This window comes from Chaetodon auriga, chromosome 23 (genome assembly GCF_051107435.1).
Source record: "Chaetodon auriga isolate fChaAug3 chromosome 23, fChaAug3.hap1, whole genome shotgun sequence".
NCBI lineage: Eukaryota > Metazoa > Chordata > Actinopteri > Chaetodontiformes > Chaetodontidae > Chaetodon > Chaetodon auriga.
Window position 1 is genome coordinate 646,382 of NC_135096.1, and position 24,285 is coordinate 670,666.

The following is a 24,285-nucleotide window of genomic DNA, read 5'->3' on the forward strand; positions in this document are numbered from 1 at the left end:
TGGGAGCCAGCCTGTTTCAGTCATCTTCTTGTGTTAACCACTCAGTGGTGAGCTGAATCTGTTTCAGTTAATTTACCTTAAGAAAAAAATTGCTATTGCAATTTAAGTCAAATAGAGAGTTATGAAGTGGAGTAGAACATAGCGTTGAGCAATAGTAAACATTAAACTCCTCTATCTCTGTCCTTCAGGTGACTTTTACTATTAAGAGCATCAAGAAATTCATCAACAGTCAGTTTGTCTTTAAAAGTTACAAAGACAAACACATCATGCTCGAACTAAGAGGTGGGTTCTAGTAAACAGCACCACAATACATGTTATAAACACACCACCCCCATACTGTTAAGTGTGTAATAAAAATGTAACCAACCATATCAACTTAGTCTTCCTCTACAGTAAAAGTGCTTTTTGAGGTAGATGAAGTTCAGGGTCCATTTTACAAATTGGAAGTCCATGCAATACTGTTACATATTATAACATTAACATCAAGCCAGGATGGCTTGTGTGTATGGTTCTGAAGTGTGCCAGGGCCCAGAGATGATATCAAAAGGAATGAGGCATTTCACAATGGATGCCTGAAAGCTAGTAGGTGATTTGTTAGGGGATGGTTATTGTTAAGGTGGTAGAAGCTCATTGTGGGGTCGTGTCAAGCCAAGAGCAGTGTTGGCAGTTTCAGCATATCTAAACTGCATTCTCTCCATTAACCTGTAGGTCAGATGTTGTGGATGGAATCTCTTGGCTGTATGTTGTACCTGTGTTCTCCAAAGCTACGAAGCCTCCAGGAACTTCAGGATGCCGGCCTCCACCTCTCTGACCTGGCCCAGCACGATGTCACCAGAGACCTAGTTCTCCTCAACCAACAACGCCTAGCTGAGATGGAGCTCACCAAGCAGCTGGAAAAGAAAAAAGTAGGAAAGCAGCTTTAGTTTATGTAGTCATTTGTGGGAGTCCTGGCCAAAATGGCAACCAAATATGTGAACATGATAAGAAACAGTTCAATGGAGTTCATGCTGTTTGTTTGGTTCTACAATAAATTAGAACATGTCACAGTAATTTACCCTCAAGGTAAATGTGTGGTTTGGGATATTGGGATATATACATTTAAACTGAGCTGTATAAATAAAAATTAATTGTCGCAATGAAATCAGTGTAAGTTATGCAAAATGAGCGTGCACCAGAATTATAGTTTTTGTATTTTCATGAATTTTTATTTTTCTTTAGTCTTTCAGTTGTTTTTTTTTCAGTTGTTTTTTTTTATTTCAGTTTAATTTTTAATCTAATTTTAGTTTTATTTTCCTGTTTATTTTGAGGAATGACTTGTTTGAATTTAGTTTGTCCTTCAGTTTTTTTGTTTTTCCGCTTCATAACAACAGCGGTGGAAAGATGGTGTGCCTCCAGGTTTAAAAGGAATGGCACAACATAAGACAAGGACTGGTTGTCATTCTGGAGTAGATCAGAGTCTAAATATTAAGAGAAAATTCACAGTGCGTACTAGTGAACATGCAGCTTACCTGAGTAATTGGAAATAGCTATTATGTTTAAAAAAAAGTTTAAAATTATGTTTATAAAAACATGGTTATGGAAACCAGCGAATATATAAACATCTTACATACAAAGCATTTAGCTAAATGTACATTCTTGCCCAAAACCATTCTCTTTGGGCTTCTGTATATGATGGCACTGTGTCCATAGCCATCCAATTTGGCTGCGCTTGAGGGTCTGCAAGACACCTGTCCTTCTAGGTCTTCGACAAGGAATATGGCTTTAACAATATTTCTTCTGTTGTTGGTTTCAATTATAGCACCACTTTGTCGCACCTCATGTCCTATTTTTCCAACATGAGGTTGATTCAGCGGGCAATCGACTTGCAAATATGTGGATGATCTAAATGATGCAAATTTAACAATACATGCTAGGCCTTGCTGATAGGGTGGTGGTAAAAGTATATGGCTTCCCACTCTTTTCTCCTGTCCTCTCTGACATTATGTTTCAGTTTTGTTTTGATTTTCCCCCATGAGGCTATCAACTTGGTCAGACCCTGGAGATTAAAGTACTTTTGCACAGTCCTTGTGGAAAGTCCAGCGCCACTGAACTTTGTGCTATTAGTTAGTTATACTATTAGTTATCATATAAGTTAGCATTAGCATTGAAGAATGTTGCCATTAATCAACCAATTGTGTCTGATGCATGTATGTTGGTGTCAACATACATGTTGTAAACAATGTTAATGTGTGATTGAAAATTGATCATTTAAACTCTGTGATTGACCATAGTGAGAAGCAGATGAGTCCATCGCACCCAATCGTTGGTTAATGTTTTCTCTCTATAGGATGCAATAACAGCGTTCTCCTGTAAGTCATTCTAAAGTGAGCGAAGGCCTGTTTGTCACAGACACGCCCCGGAGCGCCGGAGATATTCTCCCCACAGCCCGCAGCAAATGCTCACTTCTTTTTTTCTTTGTCTTGCCTTCAGTTGTGTTTACTTCAGGTCTAGTTGTTTTGCTCTTCTCTTCAGAAAAATGTTTTTCTCTAGTTCTTTTGTCAGTCTTCATGTAACTTCAATTTTTGCTTGACACATTAAACCACACAACTTTTTCAAAGTACGCCGAATCACGTAATAATATTTTTGTAGATATTTTCGACTGGCCATCGAAGTACTCTCAGCTTTATTATTAACCTAGAAGTTTTGCCATACGGTCGTTAACCTCTTTGGACCGAAGTCCTGCAGCCAGCCTCAGCCCATCTGTCTGGGTCAAATAGCCACCGGAAGGGCTGCTCCTTGTCTGTTACCGACACCAAAGGTCCAGCCCCTGAAGCATCTCTGTCCAACATTGCCTCTCAACACTGTGGTTCGACTGGTTCTTCCTGTTGGACCGCAGTGCAAATCGTAGCCACGAGCGACAGCCTGTGGTACCCTTCCTTTATGTTAGTTCGGGACAGACCATCATTGGAGCACCGCTGGCACAGAAGTAGGCATCCTCCATGCTACACTGAATAAGAGTTGGTGGTCCTTTTGAGCTGGAAATAGATGATCACTGTATTGAAAGCTTACGCTTCAGATGATGAGACTGATCTACCATTATTTCATTAATTATTCTTAAATCAGCATTAAAATAAAATAATATATAAAATCCTTCTGAGCTGAGGAAGGTTGGTGCCCCTTTTTATATTAACGAGTACAAACATTAAACCCAAAGGCTTAATGCTACAGATGCTACAGTTTGCTGTATTTGTGGAGGTCTTGATGTTGTGCAACTGTGAGCTTTTGTTAGCAGTCTTCTGCTCCCTTAATTCCTAGAACTTTTCATGTGCTTGTCTGTGAGAGCTTCAAATTATTATTATTATTATTTTTTTTTTTCCCCCCTTTAACTGTATACCACAAATGTCACTCTCACTCTTCATCACAAAGCATATACTGCTGTTGTGGCAGTTTTCCCTGTCACTGGTAACACATCACACCAGCACACCACACCATCACTCATTTCAGACGCCACGTTTGCCAGGTAACATGCTACTAATAGTTTGGTGGGTGGACACACTGAGCTACATTTAACATCTTAGTAAGTTTCCTGTGCTATTTTTTGCCCATAAAGTTTACAGAAACACACAGTTCACTTTTTATTATTTAAAGATTGTAGATTATGAGTTTGTTTGTATCAAATTATGTTCTTTTCTTACCACAGTGCTTCCTGGTTCTGGGCAGCGATAAAGGACCTGAGCATAGTTTCACGCTGTCTTTTATAAAGTAGGGAGCATGCTCAGTCCATCTTATTACACCATACTAATTGATGGGAGTGTTAAATGGGGTATTATGTGAATGCTTTGACTCCTTTAATGTGTGGTAAATAAATGTAAATAGATTTGAAATGGTTTTTGATATGAAAGATGATCTGTGTGGTTGAATTGATTATATAATTGATTCCAATTAAAGATGGTATGGTTCACTGGGAGGGCCTAGCCTTTAAGTGGCTGCATTTTTGTTCAATTATTTGCACCCATTTTCGTGGACTGTCTTAAAAGGTCAATGAAACACTTCATTTTTTTGCATCAAACAGACTCTGCTTGCTACCTTTTAAAGATTTTGGAGGTTAAATTACACATTTTTTCCAGTCAGTCAGTCAGTCAGTCAGTCTCCACACTACCCTCATTCTAGGTCAGAATGTGACAGCTGTCAACTACATCTGCTATGTTGCTGCAACCTACTGGAACTAGTTTGTTACTATGTCATCTTTGTTGTTGGTCCTGTTTATTGGCCAGTTGTTGAATTCTGTCCTTCATTTATATACAATAAGACAACAGAGGGTTGTTCAGGGTACATGTAGCGCCCTCTAGACGTCACGCCTATATTAGGAGGTGCGCTCCCCAGATTCTTTAATTTTAAGAAATCGCTTTCTTCGTACTTCAGTAGTACTGCAGGTAAGTAACTGTGCTATTTATTCGTTTATCACAACTACACATAAATGAACTAACAATGATATATGTTTTTCCTTACCAAAGTGCACTCTCTTGCAGATAAACTCTCTAACAAAAACTCACCCAAAATTCAGGTTATAGAGCAAGATAACCAAAAGGATGGCAACTGGTATGAATTTCTTATTTACTCAACAGTGTTCAATAATAAAACATTCGAATGATGAAAATAAAAATAAAAAACACACACAAAATGTAATTTCAGTTACTCCCAATGTTTCAAAGAAAAAATCAGCACATATCAAATATGGCACTTATTATTCACCGACACAAAGCTGGCACTCTTTCTTTAAGTAAATGAAATTAAAATGAAACACAATGCAATAATAAGGGTACCCTTTAATCAGTTCAATCCTTGCAGGCCTGAGTCAATGTGGAGAGCGGAGTAGCCTCAAACCAACATGGCTGCTTCGCGCATGGCGCAGATAAAAAACCATCAAACGGTGACATTGAACTCACTGCACTGGAATCGTCCAAGTCCGTCTGCTCCGACAGCGGTCTGCTCGAACACGGTCCCTCGACGACGAATCACTCCAGCCACACGTTCTGTCTTTTTTCAAACACACTACGATGCAAGTAGCTCCTGCAGCTCCGTTACCACGGGGACAGCCGTCGACTTCGCCGAACAAGAGTGCTGGGTTAGCTTCTCTGTGGCTACGTGACTTCAGGCTAGCCTTAGCTAGGTTAGCTGTAGCTGTGCTGCGCGTAGAGTATTTCTCTCCGCGTCCGCCCCGTTTCACTCGACAACAAGCTAAATTCACTGCACACTTACTCAGAGATGTTCTGGCTGATATCTGTTGTGCGCTAGCTTCAACCACTGTCAAGTTCAGTCTTTTTCTGGCCACCATGAAAGTTTGTCCGCTCTGCTCTCTCCTCCTCGCTCCCTCGTGTCGTCTCTTCCTTCTCTTCCGGCCGACTCCCTTGCCGAATCCACCTGACCTCCAACCTCGATCACCGATTGGATACATCTTACAACAAGTAAACTCAAACAAAATATATTTTTACTGGTAAATATTACTTTCCACATTCTTTTACACAAAAATATACATTTGTTATATGAAATATGAAAATAAAACAATTATGAAAAATAAATAAAATGAATGCTTTTTATTTCAAATTATTTATCTATTTATATTTTTAACCGGGTTACATACATATCTTTTGCCTGTTACCTCTCAATGCAACCACAAACATGTAACTGTAATGAACAGCCCCTCACACTTTCCACTTGCAGAACACACTCAGCAGGGTGACCATCCGCAAGGCTCCTGGGCCTGGTCCATACCTGGCCGTATGCTCAAGGCCTGTGCAGAACAGCTGGCTGGGGTCTTCAGTGATGTCTTCAACTTGTCACTGGCTGAGGCAGCAGTCCCCATGTGCCTCAAGACCACCACCATTGTGCCAGTACTGAAGCAATCAGCTGCAGTGTCCTTAGTGACTTCATCACCAAGTGCTTTGAGAAGCTGGTCTTGGCCCACCTCAAATACTGTCTTACCCCCACACTAGACCTCCATCAGTTTGCCTACTGCCCAAACAGGTCAATGGAGGATGCCATCTCCATGGCACTGCACTCCACCCTGATGCTCCTGGACAACAACAACACCTACATGAGGATGCTGTTCGAGTTTGTTCGAGTTTAGCATCAGAAAATTGCAGGTTGTCCAGGTCTTTATGTCCTGAAGAAATGCTTGTTTTCTAGCTAACTGATTGATTTCTTCTGGCTTCATTGATAAGTATAGCTGGGTATCATCTGCATAGCAATGAAAATTTATTGAGTGCCTCCTGATAATGTTCTGTAAAGGAAACACACACACACACACACACACACACACACACACACACATATATATATATATATATATAAATGCTCGATGTTCTTCCTCTTCATACATACATCATCAACGTGTAGGTGCCCATCCAGCATGTTCCAGCACTAACACAGAGAAAAAACAAACAAACAAATCTTTTTTATTATTACTTTTTTTTTTTTTAGTTATCTATTCAACTGTTCTTCTCTAAACATGTTTGTTGAGAGAGTTTTGGTCTTTTCACCTTGGAAATTCTTCGCACAGCAAGCCCGGGTTGAACTGAAGCTGCCAGCATGGCGATAAGAACAGTGGACATCCCAGCAGAAGTAATAAAGAAGACATTCAGAGGAAGCAGGGGTGGAAGTGGCGGGAAGAAAGACAGTAGAGTTGCTACTTTTATTAATAACAGTTAGTGCCACCCTGATCACATTACTGATGTCTCCCAGTCCCTGTACTGGCCACCACCATGTCTGTTCCTTGGTAGGTCAATGCCTCATCCCCCAGAGCATGCTCCAAAGTCTTAGTGTGATGTCTCTCCCATTCCCGAGCAAGCAATAAGGGAATTTTATAATGTTTTGGTGAAATATGAGTCAAATCCACATTATTTGAGGCAGGTGAAAAGAAAGGGCCCGCCTACTCTCTTTAATGCCTCAAACAGTCCTTTTTTTTTTAAATGCGCGATCAAATATATCAATCCACACTGAAAGATACAGGACTCACATCAGTGTGTCCAGCACCTGCTCCTGGTTCCCCTTCGGCGGCCCGACCAACACCTGTTCCAAGTTCCCAGTTGGTGGCCCGACCAACATGGCTCCTGTTTCCCGTTCGGTGGTCCAATCGACACGTGCTCCTGGTCTTCAGTTAGTGGCTAGGTCAACATCTGCTCTGCGTCCAAGGTCGCCAGACCTACCGACACCAGCTCCTGGTCAGCAGTCCAACCAACACCTCTTCCTGGTTCCTCTTTGGTGGTTCAGTCATCACCAGCTCCTGTTTCCCTGTTGGCGGTATGACTGACTCTCACAACAAAGCTGCAGTGATCTCCAGTCCCTGAGCTGGCAAGCCACAGCTCTGCTAGCCTCCAGCCATGTCCTGTACCTGGTTCAGCCCCTACAAAAAAGGCAGGGGGGGGAGGCGGGGCTCCCAATGACAACGTCATGCCACACCGCTGCCCAGAGCTGCCTTTTGAGCCAGAGCCGCAGCTATCTCCAGCTCTTATGCTGTAGCAATCCCCTGAATCTGAGCCGCAGTGGAGTTCTGAGCCAGAGCCGCAGCCATCCACTGAGCCACAGCCACAGCCATCTCCAGTTCCTCTGTTGCAGCCATCTCCAGATTCTGTGCTGTAGCCATCTCCAGTTCCTGTGCTGCAGCCATCCTGCTCCAGCCACTCCACCACCGGTCTACAGTCCACATGCCCCATCACCAGCCTCCAGTCCTGATGCCCCATCACTGGCCTCCAATCCTGCTGCCCCATCGCCAGCCTCCAGTCTAGAGGGGACTTGCCTACACCATCGGTCTCTGGTCCGATCTCCAGAAGGGCTCAGCCTTTGCTGCTGGCCTCCAAAAGTGTTTCGCCTTCACTGATGGACTCCAGAGGGATTTTGCCTTCGCCTCCGGGTTCCAAGGTTACTTGCTCTGTCCCTGCTCAGTCCGTAGGCTACCTGCCTGAGGTTCCCTGCTCTGCTCCTGTCCTGTTCACTCTCCCCTAAGTTGGTGTTTTATTCACCGTGCCTTACTAGAGACTCTGTATTGTTGCTTCTTATCTGGACTTGCCAAGTCTGACATAAAGGTTGATATAAGCAATATCCATGTCGCATGCATTGCTCAGGTATGATTTTGGACCATTCTTCCACACAAACGCTCTTCAAATCTTGAAGGTTCTGGGGTCTTTTCTATGAACTCTGATTTTCAGTTCTTTCCATAGATTTTCAATCGGATTTCAGTCGGTTGAGTGACTGGGCCACTCAGCTTTAGTTTCTTTCTCTGAAACCAATTGAGGGTTTCCTTGGCTGTGTGTTTGGGATCATTGTCTTGCTGAAATGTCCACCCTCGCTTCAACTTCAGCATCCTGGTGGATAGCAGCTGATTATTGTCAAGAATGTCTGTGTACATTTCTCCATTCATTCTTCCTTCAATTATATGAAGTCTGCCAGTAGTATGTGCTGAAAAACAACACCACACCATGATATTCCCACCTCCAAAATTCACTGTTAGTATGGTGTTTTGGTGGTGATGTGGAGTGCCATTTCTTCCTCCAAACATGGTGTACACTGTGACATCCAAAAAGCTCAGTTTTGGTTTCATCTGACCGGACTATCTTCTCTCAGTATTTCATCGGTTTGTCCAAATGTTGTGCAGCAAACAAATGAGCTTCAACATAAAGGTTGGTATATCAAGCGTGCATAGAGGCCATGCTGGTTGAGTACACTACTTCTTGTGTTCTTTGAAAGAACTATACCTGCTGATGCCAAGTCTTTGTGAAGCTCTCAGCGAGTGGTCCTTGGCTCTTGGACAACTCTTTAGATACTCTTTTGACTTCTCCGTCAGAAATCTTGTGAAAACCTGGTCGTGGCAGGTTTAAGGTGAAATGATGTTCTTTCCACTTCTGGATAATGGCCCCAACGGGGTTCACTGGAACGTTCAGAAGTTTAGAAATTCATCTATAAACAATGTCATCACCATGTTTTGCAACAATGAGGTTGCTAAGGTCTTGCAAGAGCTCTTTGCTTTTACCCATCATGAGATGTTTCTTGTGTGACACCTTAATAATGAGAAACTTTTTTATAGGCCATCAATGAGGACTAAACGAGTTGATATTAATTTACACAGATGGGGGCAGGATTGCATTCTAAATACTGACAGATTTCAGCTAGTTTCTTGGCTTTCCATGCCTTTTTGCACCTGCTCTTCCTCATGTGTTCAACAGTTCTTGCCTGTCTCATTCCATTTTATTTCACATAATTTATGGACTTATTTGTTTTGACTTATTTGTAATTGTGGATTGCTTAGGTTGTTATCGACATCTGGTGAAGAAAATCATTTCAATAGCCCTATTAGAAACATATTTACTGACAAAAATGTTAACATGTTCAATACTTATTTTTTCCACTGTAATAAAGAGATAAAGAGATATACAGAGTAAGGACCTCAAAAATCAAATGAGATGGAGTTTTAAATTTGACAATGAATCTATTTATGCGATTCTGGAAAAAAGGGTGAAATCAAGCATGCTATTCACATGTTGCCAGCACAAGAAACACTTGTTTGACATTTGTGATGGGATCTGGGAAAACCAGTCACATGTCGAAATTTTACCTTTTGGAGATTTTAATATCACCTAGAAGCTTATTTCGAGCTTTTTTCAAAGCTGTTTTCATTATTTTTATATTTGGTTTCTATCAAGTGTTATGATCACTCAAAGTCAGCTGATCAGTCGGATTTTTTGGAGCACAATTTGGAGAAAAACAGGTTTAAAGACAAGGATTCTAAATCAGAACATGACCAGCTACCTCAAACTCTCTCCATCTCTGAAGCTTTGACATCTCTCTCTGTGTGTCTCATAGCATCTGACTGAGGTGTCAAAATAATGTTTTGATGATTAGGGTGACCTGATGTCCCGCTTCGTGCAGGACAGCCACGCATTTCCATTACTTTTCTCACGTTCCGCAAATTGTGACGTTGTCGCAAATTGTTAGTGACACGGTCAATAATAATTCGCGACAACATCACAAAAGAAAAGTTATGGAAATACGTGGTTGTCCTGCATAAAGCGGGACATCTGGTCACCTTAACTATGATAGATAAACCGTCTTCGTAGGCTGTGTAGACTAACACGTTAGGGGCGGATTTCATGTGCTGCTTGTTTTTTATTCTTAGGAGATAACGACGAACAGCGTGCCTAATTTAAATAACGTTTTTAACATATTAAACAAGCGAAATATAATGAGATATTTTCGGGAATGATAGACAAGATGTAAAATAATAATTTAATGAAAACCCAATTTCACCAATATTTTGACTTTCGACCTATTTTCACGTTTTCCTGGAAAAGTGCCAGCGCGACATCCGACGGGTTTTCCTAGATCACATCACATTTTTATGACTTTGACATTTGCTTTGCCCATCTGTGTGATATTCTGGTGTCCAGTGCAGAGTGCACAGGTGGGAGGAAAGGGAGAGACTGTGGGAGGTTGATTCAAATTAGGCAGTGCAAAACAAGTTGTTGGCATTTGAGTGGAAAATATGTCTTCAAAGTTTCATCTTATAAATTAAAACTTCAGTAGCAGAAAGATGTGATCATATAAACAGCATTTATTTATTTCTATTATGTATTTTCAGTATTTTAGTATATAGTGGGTTTTTTTTTATCATCATTTCACAATTTAAATGCTTAAAAACCTCCCACCATCTGCCTTAGACTCTGAATTTGTCCATCCATCCATCCATCTATCCATCCATCCATTTCCACCCGCTTTATCTGGGACCGGGTCGCGGGGGCAGCAGTCTAAGCAGGGACACCCAAACTTCCCTCTCCCTGGACACTTCCTCCAGCTCATCCGGGGGGACCCCGAGGCATTCCCAGGCCAGGCGAGCGACATAGTCTCTCCAGCATGTCCTGGGTCTTCCCCGGGGCCTCCTCCCGGTGGGGCATGCCTGGAACACCTCCCTAGGGAGGCATCCAGGGGGCATCCGGTAGAGATGCCAGAGCCACCTCAGCTGACTCCTCTCGATGTGGAGGAGCAGCGGCTCTGAGCTCCTCCCAGGTGACAGAGCTCCTCACCCTATCTCTAAGGGAGTGCGGAGGAAACTCATTTCAGCCGCTTGTATCCGGGACCTCGTTCTTTCGGTCATGACCCAAAGTTCATGACCATAGGTGAGGGTAGGAACGTAGATTGACCGGTAAATCAAGAGCTTCGCCTTTCGGCTCAGCTCCTTCTTCACCACGATGGACCGATACACCGACCACATTACTGCTGCCGCTGCACCGATCCGCCTGTCAATCTCACGCTCCATTCTTCCCTCACTCGTGAACAACATCCCAAGATACTTAAACTCCTCCACTTATGGCAGGATCTCTCCTCCGACCCGGAGGGAGCAAGCCACCTTTTTCCGGTCGAGAACCATGGCCTCGGACTTGGAGGTGCTGATCCCAGCTACTTCACACTCAGCTGTGAACCGCCCCAGTGCATGCTGAAGGTCCTGGCTCGATGGAGCCAACAAGACAACATCATCTGCAAAAAACAGAAACAAAATCTGCCGGCTCCCGAACCGAACCCCCTCCGGCCCCTGGCTGCGCCAAGAAATTCTGTCCATAAAAATAATGAACAGAACCGGTGACAAAGGGCAGCCCTGGCGGAGTCCAACATGCACCGGGAACAGGTCGGACTTACTGCCGGCAATGCAGACCAAGCTCCTGCTCCGGTTGTACAGGGACTGCACAGCCCTCAGCAGAGGGCCTCCAACCCCATACTCCCGGAGCACCTCCCACAGAATGACGCGAGGGACACGGTCGAATGCCTTCTCCAAGTCCACAAAGCACATGTGGACTGGTTGGACAAACTCCCATGAACCCTCAAGCACCCTGTGGAGGGTATAGAGCTGGTCCAGTGTTCCACGGCCAGGACGAAAACCGCATTGTTCCTCCTGAATCCGAGGTTCGACTATCGGCCGGATTCTCCTCTCCAGTACCCTGGAATAGACTTTCCCAGGGAGGCTGAGGAGTGTGATCCCCCAATAGTTGGAACACACCCTCCTGTCCCCCCTTTTTAAACAGTTCTTCTGGGGGGCTATAAGCAAGCCCACACCAGCTCGCCGTCTCTCACCGTGGGCAACTCCAGAGTAGAAGCGAGTCCAGCCTCTCTCAAGGAGTTGGGTTCCAGAGCCCGAACTGTGCGTGGAGGTGAGCCCGACTATCTCTAGTCGGTACCGCTCAACCTCCCGCACTAGCTCTGGCTCCTTCACCCCCAGCGAGGTAACATTCCATGTCCCCATAGCCAGAGTCGTTGCCCAGGGTTTGGGTCGTCGGGGCCCCCGCCCACGACTGCCACCCATAACGCAAAGCACCGGCCCCTTCTGGTTCTTCCTGCGGGTGGTGGGCCTACGGGAAGGCGGACCCACATCGCTCTTTCGGGCTGTGCCCAGCCGGGTCCCGCGGTCAAAGACCCGGCCACCAGCCACTCGCCTGCGAGCCCCAACTCCAGGCCTGGCTCCAGGGTGGGGCCCCGGTGACGCCAATCTGGGCGACGTGAACGTCCTCGTTTTTTCTACTTCCATGGGGGCTTCTGAATTTGTGGTGCTGATCAAATTGTGCCACATAGTACCACTTGTCTTGCTTTACTGTGATTGGCAAAGCTGTGTCAGAAGGTCAATAATGTGACTGACTGAGAGTATATTTATTAATCACTACACAGTTTGTGTCATATTCCATGTCTCCTAGCCCTTTAACACTGAATGTGAGATTTATACAATGTGAGATTTATAAAGCAGTTATGCTTGAGTCTTTTCACAGTACAAAGCAAATATAATTTGTCTGGTCTGTCTCTCTGTAGGAGGAACTGAGAATCCTGTCACAGCACCTAGAGGCTGAAAAAGAGAAGACAGAGACTCTGCTGTATGCCATGCTGCCTCGCCATGTAGCCAATCAGCTTAAAGATGGGAAGAGTGTTAAGGCACGTAAGTCTGTCTATCAACCCAGATGTCTATCTGTCCATATCTTTCTGTTGCTCTGTCAAAGTGTCTGTATTTTCAGGGGAGTTTGAGGTGTGCACTATTTTGTTCAGCGATGTGGTAACCTTCACAAACATCTGCGCTGCCAGTGAGCCTATCCATATTGTTCACATGCTCAACTCCATGTACTCCAAGTTTGACCGACTCACCAATATACATGACATCTACAAGGTATTAACCCACCTGTGACATTTGTCATCTCCACTGAGATTTAGGAATGATATTGTGCTGGTTGAAATAAATATTTCTAGAGGAGGTTATGATCTATCTATGTTGAAACAAGGATGAAAAATTATTGCCATTTATTGGATTCCTAATGATTGTTCCAAGTGCTTCATGTGACTCTAACAACTTGCATGATGCTGGGCAGAGCTGTGATCCTCCCAGACGACAAATGCCTGAGATTCCCCACCAGTCAGTTAGAATTGAAAAAGCCTTTTGGATGAGAGGCAAAACGTCTTCTAGAACCGCAAACATATCCAGTTGCCTTTAGAAGCACTTAGAAGTACCGTGACCTGGATGAATGAGAATCTTCACCGACACATTCCTACAGGTTGAGACTATTGGTGATGCATACATGGTGGTGGGTGGAGTTCCAGTCCCTACAGAAAGCCATGCTTTCAGAGTGGCAAACTTTGCTTTGGGTGTGAAGATAGCCACCAGAGAGGTCATCAACCCTGTGACAGGCAAACCCATACAGGTAAGAATTTTTAAACATGTCAGATATGTCCATGTATGTCATGGCTGAAAGAGAAGATTTGGTACCTTCTTGTCAGTGTCTATAGAAAGATTTTCACTGTAACAGTAACTGAAAACCAAGCTGAAAAGAACTTTTTTACTAACCTACCCTGGTTGAAAGTTTTAAGTCTGCTGCAATACTGCACACTTGCCTAATCATGCACACTCGCCTAATCAGCTGTAACCACACCCAACAGTGACATCAGGGTGCACAGACCACATTGTGTACACCTTTTATTTTATTTTTTTTATTTGTTTTGCAGTTTTGGCTGAGGGAAATGTGCCAACAAAGATTGCAAAGTGCATCTTGAGTTTCTCATCAGACAATGCAACAAGGCCTGTGTAGGGGAATCAGATCACTAAACCTTTAACTTTAATGTTGCACTCGTTAATATGAAAGGGGCACCAACCTTCCTCAGCTCAGAAGGATTTTCTTTATTATTTCTTTTAATGCTGATTTAATAATTAAAATTGAATTAACGGGAGATCAGTCTGATAATCTGAAGCAAAAATTCCCAATACAGAAATCGTCTATTTCCAGCTCAAAAGGACACCGTGTGACAACGACATAAATGAAAAGTATTATTTATTTGACACAGCAATGAGAATGGATATGAACAGTAAATAATATGGCAAATAATATGGATGATATGATGTAACACAAACAACTGTATGGAGAGACTTATGGCAAAATAATAGCAGAATGAGAAGTAGTTTTGAGGAAAAATGGGGACGCAAACGTAATGTTAATTTCTTGAATGAATGACTAAGTGAGTCTAAGGAGAACTGAGATTGTTATAGCCTACAACACCAAATCTTTGTTCAAAACTGTATAAGCATGCCTACTTTTGTGCCAGCGATACTCCAGTGGATGTCTGCTCCGAACTGACGTGAAAGGGGCCGCAGGCTGTTGCTCGTGTCTCAGTCTGCCCTGCGGTCCCTTGGGGGGGGAGCCAATTGAACCGCGGTGCTGAGCTAATCTTGGACAGAAATGTTTCAGGTCTTTTGACCTCTGGTGTTGACAACAGGCGAGAAGTGTCTTTTCGATGGTTGTTTGATGCAGACAGATGGGCTAAGGCTGACTGCAGGACTTAGGTCCCAAGAGGCTGGCAGTCGTACGGCACAAACCTTTCAGCTAATAATAAAATTGAAAATACTTTCGATGGCCGGTGGAGAGCATCTGCAATATTACTATTACTTGATTTGGCTAACTTTGAAAAAGTTATGCGGCTTAACGTGGCAAGCAAAAATTACAGTTGCACGAAGATTGAAAAACTAGAAAAACATTTTCTGAATAAAAGGAGTCAAACAACTAAACATGTATGAACTCAACTCGAGGTATAAAAATGAAGACGAACTAAAACGCGAGAGTTACAAGAACGTAGTAAGAAACAGCGACTAAGAGAGAGAGTAAGAGAACAGAGTGATAACTAACAGAAGACTGACAGAATAAGAGAATGAGGTGCGGATATATCCGGTGCTCCAGTATGGGTCTGTGTCAGACCTTTACGCACGTGGGATGATTTACAGGTGAACACTGTGATTTCATCTTATAGAGAGAAAACATTAACTAATGATTGGGTGCGATGGACTCGTCTGCTTGTCACTATGGTCAATCACATAGATATTAAAATATCAATTTTCCATGACATTTCAACATTGTTCACAACATGAGTCAGGCACCTTTTGATGAACAATGACAACATTCTTCAATAATCATACTAACATATATGATAACTAATAGTATAACTAACTAGTAGAACAAAGAAATAAGGAAAGGTAGACTATATTTGCCGAAATGAACACTACTAATTATAATTGTCTCATGTCAAATATCATAAACCTAACCGCTACTAGACTCTAGGTGGCAGTATGGTTCCTTGGTAGAAATTCAGAAAAACTTTCTAGGAGAACTAAAATCATAGTTTTGTCATTTTCGAAGCTAGAAACACGGGGGGGAAAAAGCATTGATACCATACAGATTTTGAGTTCAGTACTGTAAGAACACCCAAAGTTGAATCATACATATAGACTTCATTATCCTGGTGCGATGGAAAAGAGAGCACACAGATACACAAAAGCAGTTTGCTATAGGAATGTCTGATTAACAACTTGTCAGCATTATCTGATTTTGGAGGTTCCTCTGAGGCCTGGCAATTATCCATTCAGACAATTTCATCGCCTTTATCTGGTGTAGCTGTAAAGAAAAAAAATGATGAAAAACACTCTAGGTGAAAGGTAACCTTTGAAGTTGAGCTGTCTGTGCTTCCCGCTTCCCTGAAAGAGTGAAGGTGTTCCAGGCCAGACAACCTGTTTCTCTCCGAAATCACACCTCCCTGTAAACAGTCCAAATGGTCAATAACTCTTAAAAGTTGGGATATTTTACAACTCCATTTCTCCTGAAGGAATGCAAAGGGGGACAGGTCAGTTAGAGGTCTTGTTCACCCTGCTACACCTGATTAGGCCTTCGAATGTGTTTCCACGAGATGGTAACTTACACATCAGGGTTGAGCTGGATACTCGTTTCAGACGAGCTTTGAGCTCTTCATTTGTCCACGCCTATCCTCTCGCCATGTATGTTTTGGTTTGGAGTGCGCGCTGTACTTCCTCTACCTTAGATGCACTGCGTATGCACTGCGAATAGCATCACTACGTACATTTGGTCCTTTGTTTGGTCCGGTGAGCTTTCACACTGCATATGAACCGAACCAGGGTTCACTTGCAAGCGACCCACGATTTCAAGCGGACCAGAGTTCACTTGTTTGGTCTGTACCAGAGTTCGGATGAGCTTTCACACCTGCCCAAACGAGCGGGCTATCCGAGGAAATGAACTCTGGTCTGTTTAAAGCGAACAAACAACCAAACAGACCAAACAGCTCTGATGTGAAAGCGACCTTAGTTTGGCTGGTGATATAAAGTCAGTTGGACAACTTTGCTCGTACTGAACGCGGTGCTTTTGAGAAGAATACAGTGAACATAGCTGACATATTATTTCCCTGTTTGCCATCACTGGATGTTTGCATGAATCACCAAGTTCACACAGATCATTAAAAAATAAACAGTCTTACAGACCACTTACACACATACACACATATAGCAGAACACACAAAGTAGCCTATATTAATATTTTTATTGTATATCAATTTCAGACTTAAAATAATGTACTGATTTAAGCCACGCCCACTTCCGGTTTAGGATACAGATCCGGATACAGACAATTTAGATGGTTGAACAGATACAGATACAGATACAGATAGTGGTGTACTCGCTCATCCCTATTACACATGTTGAAATTCCTTTGTGAAATTCCAAAAAGGATGGCAGAGCCCGTCCTTACCAGGAAAAAAGCAATATAGGTCAACTGAGCAAGCAGGTGTATTACGGCCCATATTTACGTTTACTTCTAGCAGCCATAGCAACTATGGCAGGCTCAAAGGAGGAAGTGAGGTGGTGTCATTTAAATCAAATCAAATCAAACTTTATTTATATAGCACTTTTCATACATAGTGCAACACAAAGTGCTTTACAAGAGTTAAAAACAATATAAATAAAAACAGAATAACACAAAAAACCCAACCCTCCCACCCCCCCTATGTACTAACACACACCCTCAACCACATGCATACACACACACAGAAACACACACACACACACACACACACATTCTCACCACAGACAGTAGCAGGAGTAATGAGACATGCAAGGCACTGAGGATTGAGGAGAATGCCACCTTTGGGGCCGTCCACACCGAGAGGAGTCATCACGGGCTATGAGCACAGGGGGCACCGGCACCCGGGCCCCACCGACCCTGACGTACCGGCAAGTCCCCACACCAAGGTAGGGAGCCCCCCCACCAGCCGGGCTGATGGGGCCCGAGGACAGCACCCCCGGAGCAGACCAGACACAACTCTCAGTGTGGAGGACCCCCAGAGGAAACACTGGAACAGTTAAAAGAAGAGAATTTCATAAGATAATAAATAAAGTAGATAAAATAGGGTAAAATAATGCAAAATATAGGACATCAGAATAAAAGACATCAACATAAGATAACTGATAAAAACATAAGAAGAATTTGAAGTCAGTTAAAAGCCTGATTAAAAAGGTGTGTCTTTAACCTTTTTTTAAAAATGTCAACAGTCTCTGCAGTCCTGAGGCCCTCCGGCAGGCTGTTCCACAGGCGTGGGGTATAGTGGCTAAATGCCGCCTCACCAAGTGTTTTTGTTCTGGCTTTTGGTATGGATAAAAGGCCGGTGTCGGACGACCTCAGGGTCCGCGAGGGTTGATATGGTAAAAGCAGGTCAGATAAGTAAGAGGGCGCAAGCCCGTTAAGACATTTAAAAACTAGTAAAAGAACAAAAAGGGCATGATAGTCTGTGTATGAAGGATGGTGGGGTGGATGAGTCAAACACAGGACACTCACCCAGGAGACCACTATTTGTGTCCCTTGTGAAACTGCACGTCATTGTGGACCTATTTTACATTCCATAACATATTTATCATGCTTATATTATCCCCTGATCTTTTCCTAAACCTAACCAAGTACTTTCATTGCAAAAGCAAACAGCAAGCATTTTAGTAACAGTGTCTTACTTATTTTAACTGAAACCACAATCTTTTCCTAAACCTAACCAAGTAGTTAGAGATCAAGATGGTGCCGCGGACGGCTGCCTCGGTGTGTTGGTGCGTGTTGTTTTGTCTTGTTTTGTGTTTTAAACCTGTTTTTTGTGACGGTACCCGGAGTTCTTTCACCAGAGAAGAGCTCATGAACATCAGGGGAGCAACACCAGAGGATTTATTTCCAAAATTTCTGCTCCCAACAGTGGAAATTTTGAACATACTGGTCAAAGGTGCGCTCACCCTTGCTCACGCAGTGAAACGCCAGAGGGCCGGCGCGCTTGTGCGCCTTCGCCAGCGCGGACTACGCACAGCGTTACCGGGAATATTTCTCTCTAACGTGCATTCACTGCCCAACAAACTGGAGGAACTGCAACTGCTGTTGGGTGAAAACAGGGACTTTTCTTCATCTGCGGTTTTGTGCTTCATTGAGACGTGGCTCTGTGGATTAATACCGGACTCTGCGCTGCAGCTGGCTGGCTTCCAACTCCACCGCGCGGACAGAGACACGGAACTTTCCGGCAAAACTAAAGGTGGAGGAATCTGTTTCTACATCAACAGTGGTTGGTGCAAGGACGTGACAGTGATCCAGCAGCACTGTTTTCCTGACCTGGAATCTTTCACCATTAACTGTAAGCCTTTTTATTCACCCCGTGAGTTCGCTTCATTCATTCTGGTCGGCGTTTACATCCCGCCGCAAGCCAACGTGCAGAACGCACAGTGTATGCTCGCTGACCAGATACTGCGTGTGGAGCGGACCAACCCGGACTCTTTAGTTATTGTCCTTGGCAACTTTAACAAAGGTAACCTCACCCACGAACTCCCTAAATACAGACAGTCTATCAAATGCCCGACCAGAGAGGAGAACATTCTGGATTACTGTTACACCACAGTCAGGGATGCTTATCACGCCGTCCCCCGTGCTGCACTGGGCCACTCTGACCACGTCATGGTACACCTGATTCCTGTGTACAGGCAGAAACTAAAGCTCTGCAAACCTGTAGTGAGGACATCAAGGAAGTGGACCAGCGAGGCTGTGGAGGATCTCCAGGCGTGTTTGGACTCTACTGACTGGGATGTGTTCAGGACTGCTACCAACAGTCTGGACGAGTACACGGAGACTGTGACGTCCTACATCAGCTTCTGTGAGGACTGCTGTGTTCCATCATGCACCAGGGTGAGTTACAACAATGACAAACCCTGGTTCACAGCCCAACTCAGGCAGCTAAGGTTGGCAAAGGAAGAGGCCTTCAGGAGTGGGGACAAAGACAGATACAAAGAGTCGAAGTACAAGTTTAGCAAGGCGGTGAAAGAGGCTAAACGGCTGTACTCTGAGAAGCTCCAACACCAATTCTCAGCTAACGACTCTGCGTCTGTCTGGAAAGGGCTCAGGCAGATCACTAACTACAAGCCTAAAGCCCCCCACTCCATCAACGATCGACGCCTAGCCAACGACCTGAACCAGTTCTACTGCCGCTTTGAAAGACAAAGGGACAGTCCAGCAACCATCCCCCACGACACCTCTGAACAGCTCCAGCTCCAGTCTCCTCCACCAATGCCCACCTTAAAGGCCCCCCCACCCCCTCCCCACCCACCAGTGACGACTCTTTCCATCCATGAAAGGGACGTCAACAGACTCTTCAGGAGACAGAACCCCCGGAAAGCAGCTGGACCGGATTCTGTCTCCCCATCTGCCTTGAAGCACTGCACTGATCAGCTGTCTCCAGTGTTCACAGACATTTTTAACACCTCATTGGAGACATGTCATGTGCCAGCCTGCTTCAAGTCTTCAACCATCATCCCTATTCCCAAGAAGCCAAGGACCACAGGACTTAATGACTTCAGACCCGTCACCCTGACCTCTGTGGTCATGAAGTCCTTTGAGCGCCTTGTGCTCTCACGCCTCAGAGACATCACTGACCCTCTCCTGGACCCCCTGCAGTTTGCCTACAGAGCCAACAGGTCTGTAGACGATGCAGTCAACTTGGCCCTCCACTTCATCCTCCAGCACCTGGACTCCGCAGGAACCTACGCTAGGATCCTGTTTGTGGATTTCAGCTCTGCCTTCAACACCATCATCCCAACTCTGCTTCTGGAGAAGCTCTCCCAGCTGAGCGTGCCTGACTCCACCTGCAGGTGGATTACAGACTTCCTGTCTGACAGGAAACAGTGCGTGAAGCTGGGGAAACACATCTCCGACGCTAAGACCATCAGCACCGGATCCCCCCAGGGCTGTGTTCTTTCTCCTCTGCTCTTCTCCCTGTACACGAACAGCTGCACCTCCAGTCACCAGTCTGTCAAGCTCCTGAAGTTTGCAGACGACACCACCCTCATCGGACTCATCTCTGATGGCGACGAGTCCGCCTACAGGTGGGAGGCTGACCATCTGGTGACCTGGTGCTGTAAGCACTCGGTTCTTTGTTGGAAGCCCAAGAACAGTCCGAAGCAATCTTCAGTTCACAGTCAAAGTATTTATTGAGGTCACATATAAAGTAATACAGCGCTGGTCTCAGAAAGTCAGAGTTCCCTGAGGATCTCAGCCAAAATGAGCCCAGTTGTCATACAAAAGTTCACATTTATCATGTTGGGTTTGACCAACCCAGTACAATAATCAGATATACGTTACAGAATATAATTGGTCAAGGCGTGAATGCCAGATCTAAATGCAATAGACATCACAAAAAGAGAAGAGGAGACGAGACTGTCAACAACCAGTGTGCCACCTGCCTTTTTGTTATGAGAAGTGGCTCTCACCAGCCATGTTATCCTTACAGCTCTAGGCTATGAAGGACATCCATGTAGGCTAAAGATCAGAGCATGAGAACACATGAAATGACCAAAAAGGGCCTGATCATTACAGTGCAATCAGAACAACCTGGAGCTCAATGCTCTAAAGACAGTGGAGATGGTTGTGGACAACAGGAAGAACTCAGCCTCACCTGCCCCCATCACCCTCTGTGACTCCACTATTGACACTGTGGAGTCTTTCCGCTTCCTGGGAACTATCATCTCCCAGGACCTCAAGTCGGAGCCGAACATCAGCTCCCTCATTAGGAAAGCACAGCAGAGGATGTACTTCCTACGGCAGCTGAAGAAATTTAGCCTGCCAAAGACAATAATGGTGCACTTCTACACAGCCATCATTGAGTCCATCCTCACCTCCTCCATCACTGTCTGGTACGCTGCTGCCACCGCCAAGGACAAGGCAAGGGCAGACTGCAGCGTGTCATTCGGTCTGCAGAGAAGGTGATTGGCTGCAATCTCCCATCTCTTCAGGACCTGTATGCCTCCAGGACCCTGAGGCGTGCAGAAAAGATTGTGGCTGATCCCTCTCACCCCGGACACAAACTCTTTGAGCCACTCCCCTCTGGCAGGAGGCTGCGGTCCATCAGGACCAAAACCTCACGCCACAAGAACAGTTTTTTCCCGTCTGCTGTCAGCCTTACCAACAAGGCCCGGAACCCCCCCTGACACTCTTCACATTCCACCTCGGACTCATTTTGTCACATTGATATAAATACAACTCTATGTGTTACATTAACGCTCAACTTGGACTTTTCTTTCTGAAAAACAGACTGTGTTTCCGGAAAATAGCAAACAACAAAAAACAGACTTGTGTATATATATTTAAATTGTTATATTTTATGCTCTTATTTTAGTAGATGTGTCATGCACCAATTTCACCACAGCAAATTCCTCGTATGTGTAAAAGCGTTCTTGGCAATAAAGCTGTTTCTGATTCTGATTCTGATTTCTAAGATGTACAAAATTATGGTATGACATTCCTCTGAACCAGCTGTGTAGGAAGACCCTCTGAGGCAACATCATTATACATTACATCTGTTTTTGCTACAGTTTTGCTTTAGTTCAGTTTAGTTGAAAACAGAATTTTATTTGTGATGCACTGAATTCAACAGCAGCATCTCTTTGCATGATCCATTTCCTCATTACCCTGACTTTTTGTGTGAAGACTATGCTATAGCAGGTGTAAAGTGTAAAACCAAACTAAAACCCAGTCCAGCGACTTACTCAGGTGATCTCTATAACCTGATGAGCCTCCACACACTTCCTGCCTCTGACTGCACAAAAGCAGAAATAACAAGGCTGAAGGGGATGTCACAAGCCTGGTTTATGTCACAATGTAGACCACTATTGAGTTTGTATACTCCAGCCAGCGTGTATATGCTGACATATTTTGTATGCATGCTTCAGATTCGTGTGGGACTCCACACTGGTCCAGTGTTAGCTGGTGTGGTGGGGGAGAAGATGCCTCGTTATTGCCTGTTTGGAGACACTGTTAACACAGCCTCCAGGATGGAGAGTCATGGAGTCCCTGACCACATTCACCTCAGCACTTCCACATACAGGTATGTGTTCATTCATTAGTCTCACCCCGAGCCAACAGTTGTGTCCTATAACAGAGTCAGGGACTCTAAGAAAGCACTGATGTGACTTTTATTGTGCTCATACTGACTATCATATCCAAACTCTGATAATGAGTAGTAATAAGATCAGATCAGGACAACTGCTCCTTTCTCCCCAAATTTGATCTGTAAAGTTCTCTGTGTGGAACTGATTAAGACTGGTCTTCTATGTCTGAAGCTGTAACTATAAATAAATTATAAATTCCATGTGGAGAAGTTTGCATACAACCTCTGCCACTACCTTGTTACGTCTCTGTCTAGAAGCTGAAGTTAACTTTTGTTATGGACACACTGAAAAGACTGAGTGAGTAGGAGAGTCTGTCAGCAAGGAACACTTTTATGTCATTTATCCTCATTTCCATTCAGTCACACGTTCCGTTGAGGCTGATGAACATCTGGTTTGACATAATTTCTATTCCCAGAAAAAATATAGGCCAATAAATGATTTCCAGAATTCAAAAGACAGTATAATAATTGTTGTGATAGCAAGTGGGAAGAAAAGGAAGGCACAGGCTGATGCAGGCTGTATTATCCCCACGTGGTAGTTTATTGTGCTGAAACCAAGACTATTTACAGGGTGAGTCAAAGAAAAGTATACAAAAAGGCAAAAAAAAAAAAAAAAAAAAGGTAAGAAAAGAAAATAATGGTTTAAATAATGTCTCGAGCAAACTACATAAACAATGAAAAAACAGAACTAAGCTACAAACCACAGCATAGGCTAAGCCCTTGGGGGGCCCTATGCGCTAGGCCAGCAGTCCTACTCCTAACAACTGGCTGGAGTTCGGCAGAGTGAGCCCGCACCCATGGGTGCTGGCCACCTATATTCTTTAAGCCCCTCCTACAGAGACAAAATATAATTCATTTTCAGTTTACACTCAAATACATCCTAGGTCCATTCAATATAGCCATACTAACTTTACCAAAACATGTAACAGACCATAATGAATTATAATGGCCCTACGAACCGTTAGATGCATAAAAGAGTAGATATACATGCTAATCAATTTGGACCCCCCCTCTCAACCACACTTGGCACAATCCACTGCCACCCCTCTCCATAAATGAGGATGGACTCCTCTGCCTCAGTTTCACTGGCTAGGACTAAGCCGGAACTACTAGGTGTAGGAAAAAGCAAACATGATCAAGTCCTTTTGCTCACAGTTCCAGTGTAACAGGGGAATAGGAATCTCAACCTCTTTTGACAAAATGCATTCTGCCAAGTAGAAATTGTTCCGATGTCTCTGAAACAGTATAAATACAGAATGCAGTTTGTTATTCATGTGGAGGTATTTGCCAGATAGGTAACAGGCTACAGAGAGAAAACAGTACTGTTCTGGCAGTGATAACTGTTTGCCTTTATTAGTTTTAGTACAGCACACGCATGTGGGGCACACACACACACACACACACAAACATAGCTGAGCTTGTTGCAGGTTTAAATATCACATGGATCATAGTACTTATTATGCTATGATATTATGTATGTGCATGCAGATACAGATTGAAAATATG

At 44.0% G+C, this 24,285-nt stretch overlaps 1 protein-coding gene across 1 annotated transcript in view; it reads left to right on the top strand.

The window, feature by feature from the left end:
* Positions 1 to 24,285, top strand: part of LOC143316299 (guanylate cyclase soluble subunit beta-2-like) — a 53,944-nt gene that overhangs the window by 28,375 nt on the left and 1,284 nt on the right. Inside the window, exons 11-16 of the mRNA XM_076724183.1 lie at positions 189 to 282; positions 709 to 905; positions 12,820 to 12,943; positions 13,020 to 13,168; positions 13,551 to 13,697; positions 22,562 to 22,716. Of these exons, the coding sequence (XP_076580298.1) occupies positions 189 to 282; positions 709 to 905; positions 12,820 to 12,943; positions 13,020 to 13,168; positions 13,551 to 13,697; positions 22,562 to 22,716 (866 nt within the window). The remainder of the gene's footprint in view (positions 1 to 188; positions 283 to 708; positions 906 to 12,819; positions 12,944 to 13,019; positions 13,169 to 13,550; positions 13,698 to 22,561; positions 22,717 to 24,285) is intronic.